Here is an 18,541-nt window from a genome sequence, read left to right as displayed (position 1 = left end):
GAGAATAGGCGAAAAAATTTAAAAAAATAAATTTAGGGTTCCGACGCAGTGGCGCTGCCGCACCGGCCGGCCAACCACCGTCGGAACCTGCCCTACCTCCCACCGGAGAAGATGATGATTCGCCGGAATCTTCATAGCTTGGACCCAGAAGATGAACAAGAGAGAGAGAGAGAGGAGAGAATGGTGAGGAAGAGAGAGAATGAAGATTGAAAAATGAAGGAAAACTTGTCTCACCGCCTTTATATAGGCTCGTCTGTTCACATGTGTGTGGGTGTATGGGATACCATGCACCCTCTCGCCTCCAGCCTTTGATGTGTGATCAAGAGGCCCCTGATGCCTCTCTTCATGATCAAATCAAGGCCACTTGATCTCAATCAGGTGGCCCTGATTAAATCCAGCAAGCCCAACGCCTCTTGACACTACTGGGTCGACCCGACCCTCTTGGACGAACCAACCCGGTTCGGTCCCGTTGAGCCCAATTCTTTTTCTGTTATTCCGCTCCCCGAATGCTGTTTACACCCCTCCTGCCGTAAATTTATTTCTTTCACGTTCTTTTTTTCCTTTCTTTTCATAAGCATCATATATTTATTTAATCCCCATGCATTTTTTCATTTAGGTTTATTATTCTACTCATTGCATACTCATTTATATTTTTTAGTCATTTATTTTGTCGCATAGAATTTAAAATGTATAAATAGGTTTTAATGTAATTTATTTTTATTTTTGTTTCTTGCACATAAATTAGAATGTAAATAGGCCTTAATGTAATTTATTTATTTTCTCGCAGACCATAGAATGTATTAATAGGTTTTTGTAATAGCTTAGGTGCATAGGTGCGTGAGTGGGTGTATGTTTATTTTTATGCTTAGTAGTTTAGGTAAAAGACCCTTGTGGTGGTCCAACCCCACCATGGGGTCCCTACGCTTTTATTTCTTTATGCTCCACTTGGCTTTTCATTTTAAAACCTTTTTGAAAATATTAAAAAACACTCAACCCATCAAACGTCAATTTTTACCCCGAACTACGAGGTTTTGATCCCTCACGGGTACGTAGGCAAAGGACACTCGTCCTTCCAAATCAATAAAATGTAGATAAACTAGGTCTGCATTCTTTTATCATTTCAAATTCCATTTTCTTTAAAAACAAGCAAGTTATAGCACATTAATTAAATGAAACTAAGAGGTTCCCGTAGAGTACTACGGACATAAAGGGTGCTAACACCTTCCCTTTATGTAACTAACCCCCGAACCCTAAATCTTTTCGAAATGGGGTAGTTTGAACTTTTTTCCCCTTTTCTTAAAAAAATTAAATGTTCAGTCGTGAAATAAAAAGTGACTCAAAAGCTAATCAAATAGCCTTGATCTCCGAAAAATGACGCGACAGGAAGGTATTAGCACCCTAAATATTCGTAGTACTCTACGAGAACCTCTTGATTTTATTTAACTTTTTGTGCTATAAATTTGCTTGCCTTTTTTAAAAATGGAATTTTGAAATGATTAAAAAAGGAAGACCTAATTATCTACATTTTATTGATTTGAGAGGACGAGTGTCATTTGCCTACATACCCGTGATGGATCAAAATCACGTAGTTCGGGGTAGAAATTGACGTTTGATTTGTTTTGTGTTTTTTATTAGTTTTGAAAAAGTTTTAAAATAAAAAACCAAGTGGCAAATAAGAATTGGTTTGTATTTTTTATATTGAAAAAAAAAGACTCAAAGTATAATTAAAATTGATTTGAAATTTGATTAAGAAAGAAAATAAAAAGAATGATCACTTGATTGAAAATCAACGTTTATTATGAAAATATTTTTGTGATTTTTGTTATTTGAATGTTTTTGTTGTTTTGGAATAATAAATGAAAATTAAACTAACGGAGCAAAATCCCTAATCTAATTTTTTGTATTTTTTTTGATATATATAAAGCAGTAAAGAAATAAAAGACACACACACACACACTTTTCTCATTTATATTTACATTGGACCTAAATACATTCTAATTGCTGGAAAATAAATGACAATAATTAAAATGCTAAATAGAAATAAAATAAAATGCTAAAAAGAAATAAAATGCAAGAAAATAAAAAGAAAGGGACAACCGAAGGGACAAAATTTCGAAGGGACAAAATTACCGAAGGGACTTTTCCGAAGGGACTTTTTCCGAAGGGATAGAAAAAAAGGGAGAAGAAAAGAATAGCTCGTCAACACAAGCTAAATGAAGGAGAAGAGAGAAAAGTTCTTTGACAACTCAAGAGAACTTTGTGTCTTTTGAAGTGTGGAATGAGGACTCTATTTATAGGTGAGGAGGTTGATGAGAATGGAAAAGTGGTTTAATGGTTTTTGATGGTAATTTATGGAATGGAACGCGTTTTGGCTTGAAATGGATAGAAAATAGGATGACTTTGGTGATTGCCTATGATTGTGGCATGGGAAAGAAAAGAAAGAAAAATTGGACCCCGGACACTTTGGATTTTTGGACTCATTAAAAAAAGTTATATAATAAAAAATAAAAAAAACTAATAGAAGTAATTAAACTAAAAATAAAAAAGGTAAAATGGAAAATAATAGGAAAGAAAGTTTCTGACTCTGAGATTGTGCCTTTGAAAGTGGCGTGTAAACAAGACTTGAACTATGTTTTTTGGACATTCTTTTTTTGGACATTTAAAAAAGGTAAAAAAAAAAGTGACTAAAATAAAAGAATAAAAATAACTAAAAATTAAAATTAAAATTACAAGAAAATTAATAAAAGATGGAAATTTTACTAAAAAAAAAAGAAAGGAGAGAAGAGGGTCTAACTTGAAATCAAACATGAGGTATTTTAAAATACCTTTCTGCCAAATTTTCACTAAAAAGTTAGAGACTAATCAGGGTCAAACGACGCATGAATGTGGGACCTTAGGTCAAAAATTGGGGTATGACAGATGCCCCTATTTAAGTTTCTTCGTTTGGAGATTTGAAGATGGAATCTTCGATTTGACGGACCGAAGAGACTTAAATATAAAAGTACACCAATTTTGGATCTAAGATGCTGCAGGACGACAAAGATGATTTGACTGAGATGAAAAACAAACAACGGGATACTCAATTCGATAAAGAAAGGGATCCGACACTGCTGGGGAATGTAGTTTTACTGGGAAAAAGATTGTCTACTGCCGTATTGGTTTGGGACGATAGCTTAACGAAGACAAAATAAAAAATTAGCGACATCACTTGAACAACTATGATGGGGATGACAACGTTGAAATTAACTTGATTATTGGCATCACTGGAACAGCTAAGCTGGGGATGACACTTTTTAAATTAACTTGATTATTGACATCGCTGGAACAGCTAAGCTGGGGATGACACTTTTGAAAATTACTCGATTAGTGACATCATTGGAACAACTAAGCTGGGGATGACACCATTGAAATTGAAATTGAAATTGATTCGTGACATCACTGGAATAGCTAACGCTGGAGATGACACTTTTGACATTGATTTGATTAGTGACATCACTAGAACAGCTAACGCTGGGGATGACACTTTTTTATAAGACAAGAATTTTGCAAGCTATTCGCTTGACACACAGGTAACAAAAGATGTTTGCAAGCTATTCGCTTGACACATAGGTAACAAAAGATGTCTGCAAGCTATTCGCTTGACACATAGGTAACAAAAGATGTTTGCAAGCTATTCGCTTGACACCAAGGATAACAAAAGAGGTTTGCAAGCTATTCGCTTGACATCAAGATAACTGTAGAGGTTTGCAAGCTATTCGCTTGACACCAAGATAACAGTAGAGGTTTGCAAGCTATTCGCTTGACGCATAGGTAACAAAAGATGTTTGCAAACTATTCACTTGGCACACATGTAACAAAAGATGGTTTGCAAGCTATTCGCTTGTCATTGAGGTAACAAAAGATCTTTGCAAGCAATTCGCTTGACACACATGTAACAAAAGATGGTTTGCAAGCTATTCACTTGACACCAAGGTAACAAAAGAGTTTTGCAAGCTATTCACTTGACACAAATGTAACAAAAGATTGTCTGCAAGCTATTCGCTTGACACAGAGGTAACAAAAGATTTTTGCAAGCTATTCGCTTGACACAGAGGTAACAAAAGATCTTTGCAAGCTATTCGCTTGACACAACAATGAGTGAGGATCGAACTGAAAGGGTACAGCCATACAAGATTATGGGTGATCAATGCGGTTATGTATGAATGATGTTGTGTATATGCTGTCTATGAGTGAATGTAATAATGCATGAATGTATGGATGTGCGAAAGTATTAGTGTATGAATGTACTAGTGTATGAGTTGTAACTTGTATGACTGTATAAACTGTATATGACAGGTGAACTTGATGAGATAAGACACAACAGGTAAGATGGGAGTCGGACTGACATCGCAGTACAAACACTCGACAAACTTCCTTGGAGATGATGTTATTGTGACCAAATTGAACCGTTGATTGGAGTAAAAACCCAGCACAAGGTAGCAGTTGATGCTCCTGGGGATAAAGCCCATTGTCGATCAAAAGTCTGGAAGAAGTCTCCATTTGTAAACCGGCGCAGAGTACCCTTCCACTGGTATGCCTTAGCAGTCATGTTTTTTTGTTTTTTTTTCTTTTGAAAATCCCTAACTTTTGCATGGACCGCCCTTTCGGGTTTTCAGTCCACCGGTAGTATATTCCTTTTTTTATGCCCCTAATTTTTGCCTGGACTGCCCTTTCGGGTTTTCAGTCCAACGGGACGCTCTCTATTGCCTAAGCCGCCTTTTCATGTTTTCAGCTTAGCGGGCCTTTTTTTTTGTATTTTTGGATTATGATTGTATCTTGCTCAAAGCGGAGATCCTCTCCGTAGTGCTTAACCATGTTTCTCTTTCGGAATGTAACCCTTCTCAAGGCGCATGCTGAAGTACGCTTCAACTACTCACAAGTTCAAAGAGAGTGTGCTTGTTGTTCACACTTTTCAAAAATGTAAAAAGTTTTTGTATTTTTTTGAAAATTTTTGCTTCAAGTATTGCCATCAAAAATAGAAGAAATTTTGCAAATAGAATAAATGAGAGTTTCAAATAAATGGACACAAGCTCAAATTTTGATGAATTGAGTGGTGACCTGCCAATGGCATGGCTCCACGGATCTTTGAAGAATTTGAAAAATGGTAAATATATTTGGAAGGTACATTGAACTCAATAACCGTTATAATCTCTAACAACTTTAAATGCCCCTGTTTTGAGTCTTTGATTTCCCCTGTTTCAAGTTTTTGATTTGTGGACGCTTCGAATCGGAGGTTCTTTTGATGACTGGATGCCCCAAGTGGACTGTGTTGACTGATGCAATTACTTGTCATGATCCTTAACTTTTGCATAGATCGCCCTTTTGGGTTTCGACCTATCAGGATAATCATTTTTGTTCATGTCTCTAATTTTTGCCTGGACCGCCCTTTTGGGTTTTCAGTCCACCGAGACGCTCATTTTTTCCTAAGCCGCCTTTTCAGGTTTGCGACTTATCGAGCTTTTATTTTTTGACGAAGTATTTCTTGACTGCACCGGTATTTACAGGACGTGTGGGTTTGTCACCATCCATAGTTGTAAAAATTCATTGCACCTGGGCCTTCATAGTTAGGCGTCCACTTGCCCCTGGAGTCCGGTTGAAATGATAGTACCTTTTGGGCACCAAGTCTCCTCCATGAAATTTACGGGGACGAACCTTCTTGTTGGAAGTTTGTTTCAACCTATTTTGATGTAGTTGTACAAGGTCGTCATGTATTTAAAGTTCAATCAAAGCTGGGATTTCAGCAGAACTCCTATTGTCGGAAATTCAGACCTCTACGGGAAGCACGACTTCCATGTTGTATATTGGGGAAGGAGGGGGGGGTTGCCCCTGTTGAAATGTGTACTGAAGTACGATATCCATGCGAGGCAACCGTAACATCTCATACCAGACTTTGGAAATGATTGCAATCTTCTGGACAATCTTCTTGTTTTTTGTTTGCAGCTTCGATGCCCCAGCATGCAAGAGACCTTGTCGGGAATCTCTTCATCCTCCTTCTTCACTTTCGGACACAGAGAAATCAAAGTCGAGAGAGAATACATGGTTAATGTGTTCAACGGGTTTATCAATGCATGATTTGATTATTGATTTTGACAAGTAGTTATGATAATGCAGATATTTGAGAAAGATTAAAGAATTTTTTTTGGTTTTTTGTATTACCATTTTTCCAGAATAAGCACAAAAATAAAATAAAAACAAGGTCGGGAACAAAACGACCTTTTTATTAATGATGGAAAATACATAAAGCAAAAAGCCCTAAACAAGTTCACTTCCGTCTCGGGTGGGACGAAAGGATTTTTTTTTGAAAGATATAAAGCAACAAACAAACGTATTAATTGAACAGATGAGTAATAGAAATAAACATCAGCAATGACCCAATTGCAGCTAAAACATTTCATGTGTCAACCTTAGATACCAAGATCCGATAGCGGATTAACTTGCACATTCAAATTCAAACTCTTCGAAAGGTATTAGGTTTTTTCAGATCAACTTCTAAACTATCTTCTGCAGCGTAAAAGAGTGCTCGATATCATGACCTGGTGCCCCTTGATGGAAAGCACAAAAGAGATTGGGCCTGTACTGGGATGTCAATTTCGCTGGCACTGGAGGAGGTGCCTTGGTGTAGACCAAATTCCTTTCGAGTAATTTTGGAAACAAAACTGCATACTTCATGGGAATAGGGTCAATCTGTTTCCTTGAAGTCTGTTGTCGAGGTTGTTGTTGACATTGTTGAAACTGGGGTTGATAACCCGGATTTTGAACAGCATTTATGATAGGCATAAGAGCGACAGCTGGGTGATAAGCCATATACTGTTGTTGAGGTTGACTTTCCACCACATTTCTTTCCTGGTCTTCCTCATCTGAACTGTCAGTAGTGACACTTTCTTTCTTCAAGACGCATTCCCATAATCATCATCTTTGCGAAGTTGTTGGGAGCACTTCCAACCATTTTCTCATAATAAAACTGATCTAGAGTCCTCAAGAAAATCTTGGTCAATTCTTCCTCTTCCAGATGTGGACGGACTTGATCGGCAAAATCTCTCCATTGTTGGGCATATGCTTTGAAAGATTCATTATCATTCTGGGTCATAGCTTGCAGATAGTCTCTGTCTGGGGCCAAGTACAAGTTGTAGTTGTATCGTCGGACGAAGGCATCGCCCAAATCAATGAAAGTTTTGACATCAGCACAATTTAAACTATCTTGAAAGCAGTAGATAAGAAGTTCATCATTGTCGGCTTGAGGGGACATCTTTCTGGCATACATTGTCAAATGGTCCTTAGGGAAAGTATTCCCTTTGTACTTCTCAAAATCAGGGACCTTGAATTTGGGTGGTATCACGACATTTGGTACCAAGCAGAGATCATAAACACTTTCCCCAAACAGTTCTTCCCCACGGAGAGCTTTCAATTCCAACCAAAGTGCATCAAAATTCTCTCTCATTTCTTCTACCTGGTTATATGCAACCGCACTTCCTGGTTGATAGATGGGTTCATGAACCAAAGGAGTTGAGTAGGTCATAGCAGCTTGAGGGAACAAAGGGCCTGATTGAGGGATAGGCATTGTCTGTTGCACAAAAGGAGTTTGAATCTTAGAGACACTCGGACGGAATACTTCACCAGAATTTAAAGGTGTGCTCTAGAGATAACCTTCCAGCATAGCATGTTGAGCAGTACTAGCAAACACTGTTGAAATCGAGATAGTGGAAGCAACCGTCTGAGCTTGAGTACTGACAATAGGAAGAGATGTTGGAACAAAATGTGTTTAACAATGAACCTTAAAGAGTTTTGATGATAACAAGGTATTAAAAATTGTAAATTGGACAAGCTAATATTTGTTCAAGTGTATAGGACCATAGTTAAAAATTGATGTCATACAAAGGTTCTGAATGGGCAAATAAAGAGCAAAAGAAATCAACGAAATTGAAGCTTAGATGCTCCTGAAGGCAAAGTGCTCCTGAAGACTAAAGCTCTCCTGAAGTCAAAGTGCTCCTAATGACTAGAAGCCCTGAAGCGCCATGTCATCAGAAGCTACATCATCAGAAGCTGCCTCATCAGAAGTCATTTCAGCAGCAACTGTAGATCAACTGAATTTGCAAAATTCAAGGATTCAAGAGTTGTTTCATGGATCGAAATTCATCTAAAGACAACAGAAGACTAGTGGAACTTTGCAACGGTCATTTCAGAGGTGTTTGAAGGCATCTGCTTGCAAAATGGACGAAAGCGTTGACATTGTACTTTGTACGAACTGTACAACCACCTTCTCCACTACTCTGTTTTGTGTTCACGTTACAAGACAAGAAAACAACTCCAGAATACGGCTACGCCTGCAAAGATGTTCCTTCACAATGGGAATGGATTTCAAATTGGTTATTTATAGGACAACAACCAAATCAGGCAAAAGATCATTGGTGAAAGATCAAGCTTCAACAACGACTCTTTTGATGTGCTGGCAATTTCACAACGTCTCTTTCACACCTCTATATAAAGGAGTGAAGACTTAGAGATTTGGTAATGCTGAACGAAAGACTCTCAACATTTTTACAAGTGCCAAACCTCTGCTAAAATTGTTCTGCATTCACTTAGAAATTCTGTTTCTCAAATTCATATCTTAGAAATTCTTAAGTCTTAGAGTCTGTATCTGATTTGTTTTGTGAGCACCTCTGATTGTATATCAAGTGTTCAATCTCAAACATTACTCTTTGTAATCTTGTTTGTTTAGAAGTCTCTTGCAGTTGTGCTTGAGCATAGAAGTCTCTTGATTGTGTTCTTGAGCATAGGAAGACTCTTGCAAAGTGTGCTTGAGCAAAGGAAGTCTCTTGCTGTGTGCTTGAGCAATTGTAATCAGATATTACATTCTAGTGAAATCTCCTTGGAAGTGCAAGGGGACTGGACTACTTCTGGATTGTGGAAGGAACCAGTATAATTGGTTTATGTCTTTCTTCTTCTCTCTCTCTTTGTTTTATTCCGCTGCATTTAGAATCTGTTTATCACTTCAGAAGCTGTCTCACTTAGCTTCTGACCAGTGTGTTCAGTTTTTAGGAGAAACGAAGAATTTTTCAAAACACAATTCAACCCCCCTTCTTGTGTTTTTCTCACCTTCAATTGGTATCTAGAGCCTTGGTTCTGTTGATAACACCTAACAGTGTAACAGTCTAAGATCTGAGAAAAACATGTCTGGTGAATCATCTGTTTCTGGTAATGAATCTGGCAACAACGACAACAGTGTTCCATATGATTATGGTGACAACAAGAAATCCAGTGTAGGAAAGATTCCTAAATTCAATGGAGACCCTGAAGAATTCTCTTGGTGGAAAACCAACTTTTATAGTTATGTCATGAGTTTAGACGAAGAACTCTGGGACATACTAGAAGAAGGTGTTGGTGATGACATGGTTCTTGATGAAGAAGGAGCTGCTGTTGATAGAAAGAAACATACTCCTGCTCAGAAGAAACTCTACAAGAAGCATCATATTATCAGCGGAGCACTTGTCACTGTTATTCCTAAAGCAGAGTACATGAAGATGAGTGACAAGTCCACTGCTAAAGCTATGTTTACTTCTCTCTGTTCAAACTATGAAGGTAGCAAGAAGGTCAAAGAAGCAAAAGCTCTTATGTTGGTTCATCAGTATGAGTTGTTCAAGATGAAGGATGATTAAACTATTGAGGAGATGTACTCAAGGTTTCAAACCTTAGTGTCTGGACTACAAATACTGAAGAAGAGTTATGTTGCTTCTGATCATGTAAGCAAGATACTCAGAAGTCTGCCTGCTAGATGGAGACCAAAGGTGACTGCCATTGAGGAAGCTAAAGATTTAAACACTTTAAGTGTCGAAGATCTTGTTAGTTCTCTCAAAGTTCATGAGTTAAGTCTTAATGAACATGAGTCTACTAAGAAGAGTAAATCAATAGCCCTTCCATCCAAAGGCAACTCATCAAAAGCTCTCAATGAGGTTGAATCTGAAGAAGAAGAACCATCATGTTCAGATTCTGAACCAGATGCTGCTGAGATGGCTATGCTCTCCAACGGACTTCAGTATCTGGCTAAGACGAATAGGAAGTTTCTGACCAGAAGTAGTAACTCCAGAAGCTCGAGGAAAGAAGATCAGAATGGATGCTTCAACTGTAAGAAGCCTGGACATTTCATTGTTGATTGCCCTGATCTTCAGAAGGAAAAGTCAAAGGACAAGTCAAAGAAGTCATCATTCAAACCAAGCAAATTCAAGAAGCAGATTAAGCAGAGTTTAATGGCAACAAGGATGATTTGGAAAGTGAATCTGGATCTAATAAAGAGGAAGCTGATGAAGATGCAAAGATAGCTGTTGGGTTGGTAGCAACAGCAACTTCATAAGCTGGATCAGATTCAGACTCAGAAGATGAAAACGAGGTATATTCCAAAATTCCCATAAATGAACTTGTTGAGTCACTTAAATAACTTCTTACACATTTTGAAGTAAGAACCAATGAGTTGAAGGATTTAAAAGAAAAATATGTTGATTTAATGAAACAACAAAAATCAACTCTATTGGATCTGAAAGCTTCTGAAGAAGGACTTAGGGGCTTTGTCTTCATTTGTAAAACGTATGAAGACAAGCTCAGGTTCTTATGTCAGAAGCTACAAGAAAAGTGTAATGAAAAACCTTTAAGCAACCATGAAATTGCTCTTGAGGATTTTATCATGTCTGGTATTGACAGAAGCAGAGTTGCTTCAATGATTTACAACATTTACAGAAACAGTGGCAGAGGGATTGGTTTTTCAGGAGGGAAACCTAATGAAATCAGTCTCAAAGCATGTTGTGAATGCATCAAGGAAGGATTGAAAACGTTCTTTGTACCTGAAGGTGCTGAGTTAGAAACTGTTGTTCAATCAGAACCTGAAGCTTCTAGCTCTAAGGCTAAGATTACTTCAAAGCCAAAGAACTCTAAGCCAAAGGCTATGATCAACTCTGATTCCAAGACTTCAAAGATCAGGATTCTAAAAAGATCAGAATCTGTTCCTCAGAGTCTGGTGAAACCAAAATCTGAGGTTCTGAAGTCTAAGTTTCAGAAGAAGACAGTTGCTGCTCCTGAAGTACCAAAACCAAAGGTTGTTAAACCTAAGGTGATGGTTAATCAGAAGCAACCCAACTTACAGCACAAGGTACAAGAAGTAAAGAGTAAAACTTCCAGTACTAACCTGAGAAGACCCATAAGACAATAGGTACCTAAATCTGGAAATGTCAATAATGCAGGTATGTCTAAGAGCAAAGGTGAAACAAAAATCATGGTACCTAGACAGCGGTTGCTCAAGACACATGACAGGAGAGAAGTCCAGTTTCCTCAGCTTAACAATGAAGGAAGGAGGAAGTGTGAAATTTGGAGGCAACCAGTCTGGCAAGATCATAGGTACAGGAACTATTGGTAATTCCTCTACCTCAATTAATAACGTATGGTTGGTAGATGGTCTTGAACATAACCTTTTGAGCATTAGTCAATTTTGTGACAATGGTTATGATGTGTATCTTGAGAAAGCCAACTGTACTGTAATCAACAAGGAAGACAAATCCATTGTGTTCAAGGGAAAGAGGGTAGAAAATGTTTACAAAATCAACTTTTCTGAACTGGCTGATCAGAAGGTTATTTGCCTTCTGTCAGTGAATGATAAAAAATGGATGTGGCACAGAAGGTTGGGACATGCTAACTGAAGATTAATCTCTAAGCTTTGTAAGTTACAACTTGTCAAAGGGCTACCAGACATTGACTATCATTCAGATGCACTCTGTGGTGCATGTCAGAGAGGAAAAATTGTAAAATCATCTTTTAAAACCAAATACATTGTTTCAACCTCCAGACCCTTAGAACTACTCCACATTGATTTATTTGGACCAGTCAGTACTGCATCCTTATATAGAAGTAAATATGGATTAGTCATTGTTGATGATTATAGCAGATGGACTTGGGTAAAATTCCTAAAGAGTAAAGATGTTGCTTGTGATGTATTCAGTAGTTTCTGCACTCAAATACAATCTGAAAAAGAATCAAAGATTTTGAAAATCAGAAGTGGTCATGGTGGAGAGTTTGAAAATGAGCCATTTGAAGCTTTTTGTGAAAAACATGGAATTGTCCATGAATTCTCTTCTCCTAGAACTCCATAACAAAATGGGGTTGTAGAAAGAAAGAATAGAACTTTACAAGAGATGGCCAGAACCATGATCCATGAAAACAATTTAGCAAAACATTTTTGGGCAGAAGCAGTGAATTCATCATGTTATGTCCAGAATAGGATCTATATCAGACCTATCTTGGAGAAAACAGCATATGACTCTTTAAAGGAAGAAAACCCAATATCTCTTACTTTCATCAATTTGGATGTACATGTTACATTCTGAATAACAAGCTCTACCTACAGAAATTTGATGCCAAGGCCCAAAGAGGAATCTTCTTAGGTTACTCTGAAAGGTCAAAGGCATACAGATAATTCAGAAACACTCTGTGTTGAAGAATCTATGCACGTTAAATTTGATGACAAAGAGCTTGAAGATAAAACTTCAAAGCAAGATGAAAGTTTTGCAGAGATACAGGTTCCTGAAGATACTCCAGAACCTGATCAGATAGCTGAGTCTGAAGATAGTCCAGAAGCTGGACCCACATCAGAAGCGCAAGATGAAGCAGCTTATGATGAAGCACAAGATGGCTCACATCAAGCAGATCCTCCCAGAAACACATTCAAGCATAAGTCTTCACATCCTGAGGAGCTAATCATTGGAAACAAAGAAAGTCCAAGAAGAACAAGATCATACTTCAGACAAGAAGAGTCTATGATTGGACTGATATCAATGATTGAACCTACAACAGTTGATGAAGCACTTTCAGATGATGGATGGATCTTAGCTATGCAAGAAGAGTTGAATCAATTTCAAAGAAATGATGTGTGGGATCTGGTACCCAAACCTCAGCACAAGAACATTATTGGAACAAAATGAGTATTTAGAAACAAGTTGAATGAGCAAGGAGAAGTAACAAGAAACAAAGCAAGACTTGTTGCACAAGGTTACAGTCAACAAGAAGGCATAGATTATACGAAAACATTTGCTCCAGTTGCAAGATTGGAAGCAATCAGGTTACTTCTTTCCTATGCAATTAATCATGGCATAATATTATATCAAATGGATGTCAAGAGTGCATTTCTTAATGGTGTCAAAGAAGAAGAAGTGTATGTCAAGCAACCTCCTGGTTTTGAGGATATTAAATATCCTGATCATGTTTTTAAACTGAAGAAATCACTATATGGCTTGAAACAAGCTCCCAGAGCTTGGTATGATAAACTAAGTAATTTCTTAATCAAAAATGATTTTAAAATAGGACAGGTTGACACAACACTCTTCAGAAGGCCCTTGGAAAAGATATTCTTGTTGTGCAGACATATGTTGATGATATAATATTTGGTTCTACTAATGCATCTCTTTGCAAGGAATCCTCTAAGTTAATGCAGGATGAATTTGAAATGAGCATGATGGGAGAGCTGAAGTTCTTCCTGGGCATTCAAATCAATCAATGCAAAGATGGAGTCTATGTTCATCAATCAAAGTATACAAAGGAGCTTCTGAGGAAGTTCAAGCTTGAAGATTGTAAAGTGATGAACACTCCAATGCATCCTACTTGCACCTTAAGCAAAGAAAATGAAGGAGCTAAAGTAGATCAGAAGCTGTACAGAGGTATGATTGGTTCGTTGTTATACCTCACTGCATCTAGGCCAGATATTTTATTCAGTGTATGCTTGTGTGCAAGATTCCAATAAGATCCTAGATACTCTCATATGACTGCTGTCAAGAGAATCTACAGGTATTTGAAGGGAACAACTAATCTTGGACTCCTTTATAGGAAATCCTTAGATTATAAGCTAATTGGATTCTGTGATGCTGATTATGCTGGTGATAGGATTGAAAGAAAGTCAACCAGTGGCAATTGTCAATTTCTAGGTGATAATCTTATATCCTGGGCTAGCAAAAGACAAACAACTATTGCTATGTCTACAACAGAAGCAGAATACATTTCAGCTGCAAGTTGTTGTACACAACTACTTTGGATGAAACATCAGTAGGAAGACTATCAGATAATTGCTAACAGTATTCCTATTTATTGTGATAATACTGCTGTTATTTGTTTGTCTAAAATTCCAATTTTACATTCAAGAGCTAAGCATATTGAAATCAAACACCATTTTATCAAAGACTGTGTTCAAAAAGGAATTTTAGATATGCAATTCATTGATACTGAGAATCAATGGGCTGATATATTTACTAAGCCATTAACTGTTGAAAGATTTGATTTTATAAAGAAAAATTTGAACATGCACTTTGTGTCTGATTAAATTCTTGCTTGCTCCTGAATAGGATTTTAGGTTCTAAAGTCCGTTCAGAAGCTATGGTCCATCAGAAGCTCTTTATTGAGGTTCTGAAGAAAATACGCTTTTGATGATGATGTCAGCATCTGAAGTTCAGAAGCTGGATTTTATGCTCCTGAATAGTGGAGTTAGTGGAAACGCTGGAAGTTACTTTTTGTAGTAACAATGGCCCACTAACTTGGCAGTTACTCTGAGAACTTCTGACGTGGCTTATCTGTATTGGTGTATAACTTAAAAGGGCAATGATGATTTAATAGCTTTGAAAAGTACTTTCACGCGCCCCCAATGTCATTAATGTTATGTTTGTTTGTCTCTTTTGAATTACAATCGTTTTTACTCTTAACACTTTGTTAATTCACACACTACTCACTCACAACAAACACTTCATCTTTCAAACCTCTTGCGAAGTAAGCGCAATCTTCAAACCCTAGAACCCTAAATCTTCTTCATCATCATCAATGGCAACTTCAACTAGTGGCTCCAGCATGTAACAACAAGGCACATCAGGATGTGGGTTCGTTTGCAAGCAAAGAACTATGTCCATTCCTCTAAAGTCTTTGATCGTTCAGATAGAATCGCCAGTGGATTTTGCTTCGCTCAAGAAATACGAGGTGGATATGGAAGTGTTGATAGAAGCTCAGAAGCTATCTGAGTACTTCAAAATGGTAAATGCGCCAACGTACGAGAATCTGGTAAAAGACTTCTGGGTAAGGGCTGAAGTCCACATTGTGAAAGATGCGAAGGCAGAAGATAAACAAGTAGTGACTAAGAAACCCAGTCTAAAGAGAAAGATGGGTAAGGAGAAGGATCCTAAACTGGTCAGTGGTTTAGAGATCAGGTCATCCGTGATGGGTATTCCAATAACCATCACAGAAGAAGTTATTGCTAAAGCCTGCAGGGTAGTTTCTGAAGGCAGGTTTAAGAATAATGTCAAAAGGGATGATATCCTGCTGAAAAGCTACTTCAACTTGCTGCTGAATGGAAACTCAGAAGCTAAGGATTCTGAGATGAAGATTCATCACAGGATGCTGGTAAAATTCTGCACAGATTGCTTCCTTCAGAGAGGAGGAGGGTCTGACCAACCTAGCCATGAACAAAAGCTGGCAATCTACTTCAGGGCTACCTGTGAGAAGATCAATCTCCCCAAATACAACATGCATCATTTATGCTGGGCAATAGATGAAGGCATCAACAAAGGGAGAAAGGAAGTACCATGTGGGAGACTGTTGTCTGAGATCTTCCACCAAGGCAGAGTACTGGAGATTCTGAGGAGAACAAAGGATGCTTCTGACAAATTTTTCAAGGTTTCTACAGCTGAAAATACTATCAGTAGCAGGTCCTTGTATTTCATGCATTTTATTGAGAAAATTCCTCAAGATGAGAAGTTTATGGAGATGACTACAGCTGAATCTGAGATGATTAGAGATTTTCCTTCCATCGTTAAGGAAAATGATTCTGTAGTTCTAGCTGGATTAGTAGCTGCTTATGACAGAGAGTCTGGTGCAAACTCTAAGGATGAAGCTGCTCCTGTTAAAGCCAAAGGAAAAAGGGCCAGAACTCAAGATGAGTCTGATGCTACTGATGTGAAGCCCAAAAAGAAGAAAGTTGCTGCTGCTTTTATTCCCAAGAAAAGAAGAAGTAAGGAAGAACAAATTATCACCAAGGAACATCTGTAACATGTCCTTGACAAGCTAGAAGAAGAAAAGAATGAGCCTGAGAAGAAGAAGAAAAAGGTTGCTGCACCCATTTTCACTCCAATGGTTGAAGTGACTCCTAATATGGAGAAAGAGGCTAAAGAGCAAGCTGATCAGATGTTAGCTGATCAGAAGAAAAAGGAAGCTAAGTACAAAATGGATAGGGATGCAAAGCTCAAGGAAGTTGGGCAAGATAAGAATGAAGATTTCTTCATGGAGAAGATGGCAGAGGTCAAAAGCATTGCTGACAAAACTGCATAAATGACCAAGAAGAAAGTTACTGCTTCAGAATCTGCAGCTCCAGATTCTACTTCAGAAGCTGTTGATAAATCAGCAAAGATCACTCAGGTATCTCAAAGCGTCCACACATCTTGTTCTACATCATCTATCCCCCCTGAAGACACTTCACTTCTAGATCACTTAGAGAGCCATTACTTATGTGAGCTACCAGAATCTAGCCTTAACCTTAACTCAAAAAAAGCCTCTGAAATGGCTCCTGAAGCATCAGCTTCTGAAAAGGCTGTTTTAGAAAGCCCCCAACACCATGCAGCTGAACCACAAAAGGCCTCTTCACCACCACAACAACCAACTGTTCCTGAACCAATTGTTCCTGAACAAACCAGCCCAAAACACAATGTTCCTGAACCTACTGTTCCTAAACATAACACATCTGAACCAGTTGCTCCTGAACAACTTGTTCCTGATCCAACCCTTTCATATACCATTCCTTTACCTGTACAAATAGTCAAGGTAACTCACTATGATGGTGTGTCTGATATGGACTTCGACTCTGAGGATGATCAAGATGATCATGCCTCTGACATGGTTATAGACGCTGATTCTGACCAACCCTCAACCAGCCAACCTTTAACTACAAATGGCCAATCAACAACAAACCTAGCCATTGTTCCCACAGCCCCACCTAAACCCTCTAGACACCCTTCACCACCCACCATTTTCCTGGATTCTCAGATTTTACAAGATGTGTGGGAAGACATTGCTTCTGAGGTACTCAAGCTGATAAAAGGAAGAAGTGACTTGGGTCACAAGGTCAGTTATCAGAAGCAGTGGAGGAGGCTGAAGGAAAGAGTAGTCAATCTTATTACAGCTCTGCATGATTCATGTATTGAAGCTCAAGAGCAAGCTAAGCAGAAGCTGGAAGACTGGCTGAATCGTGTGGAAGAAAGTCTGAATGAAGTAGAGGTCCTTGGAACCTGGGTGAAGAACCCATTGAGTATAAGAGGAAGAGAACCTGAAGACTTCCTTCCTAAATTTATTCACCCCAAGGATCTAGACTTGACATTCCTTTCCAAAGTGAATCTGAGCAATGCTGCACCTGATCTGGCTCTAGTTCAGAAAAACAAGGTGTTAGAGGAAAGGAACAAGGAATTGGAACAAGAGCTACAAGAGCAGAAATTGAAGCTGATCAAGTTTGAAGCTGAAATGAAAGAAGCAAGAATCAGAGAAGAGAAGTATAAGTCAGAGATGGACCAGAAATTTGCAGAAACACAAGAGATGGTGAAGCAGATCTTAGAGAACCAAAACAACCCCAACCCTTAATTGCACACCTATAGCTTGATTGTGTTTTTATGTTTCTGATATATTATGTTGCTTCTGACTTAGTGTTTGCTTCTGAACTCTGTGTATATTGTTAATATTATTTAGTTTTTGCTCTGATAATCTTGATTGATTTTTATGCTCTGATTATTTTTAGATGGTTTATATGCTTAATGAATGCTCTGAACCTTTATTCTATGTTTTTCTCATCTCTTCTTTTTGTTTATTTCTTTTTGTTAATGACAAAAGGGGGAGTATATGTGATAGTATTTAAAGGCTCTGAGCCCCATTAATAATTTTTTGAAAATTTTGAAAAACTTCTATCATTTTTACCTGAAAGGTATAAGCTATGAACGAAAGAAGGAGTATCAAATTTCAAAAAATTAATTGAACCATTCTTCTTATCTATAATCTACTTCTCAAATTGATTATTTTTAAAGCTCTGATTATTATTGTGCGCTAAAATGAATTTAATTAACCTGGATAGAACTTAGGGGGAGCTTACAAACCTCACCTTAAAGACTATCAGACTCAGGGGGAGTTAGAGCTTACAAACCTCAGACTCTGAGCTTACAAACCTCAGAACCCCAAAGTCAACTTGTTAATTATATTAACAACAATTGATCAATTTTAAATACTATTGTTTGTCATCATCAAAAAGGGGGAGATTGTTGGAACAAAATGTGTTTAACAATGAACCTTAAAGAGTTTTGATGATAACAAGGAATTAAAAATTGTAAATTGGACTAGCTAATATTTGTTTAAGTGTACAGGACCATAATTAAAAATTGATATCATACAAAGGTTCTGAATGAGCAAATAAAGAGCAAAAGAAATCAACGAAATTGAAGCTTAGATGCTCCTGAAGGCAAAG

At 37.8% G+C, this 18,541-nt stretch overlaps 1 protein-coding gene across 1 annotated transcript; it reads right to left on the bottom strand.

Moving 5' to 3' along the window:
* Positions 1-6,904: 6,904 nt before the first annotated feature.
* Positions 6,905-7,597, bottom strand: LOC146915012 (uncharacterized). Its single transcript, XM_085721198.1, has one exon. It carries the CDS (start codon positions 7,595-7,597, stop codon positions 6,905-6,907), a length of 693 nt encoding a protein of 230 aa, XP_085577324.1.
* Between the last annotated feature and the right edge of the window lie 10,944 nt (positions 7,598-18,541).

The sequence above is a fragment of the Medicago sativa genome, chromosome 6 (genome assembly GCF_051527215.1).
Source record: "Medicago sativa cultivar Bolivia chromosome 6, Bolivia_mono, whole genome shotgun sequence".
Lineage (NCBI taxonomy): Eukaryota > Viridiplantae > Streptophyta > Magnoliopsida > Fabales > Fabaceae > Medicago > Medicago sativa.
Note: the sequence above shows the minus strand (reverse complement) of the source record. Positions and strands in the feature narration are given on the sequence as shown.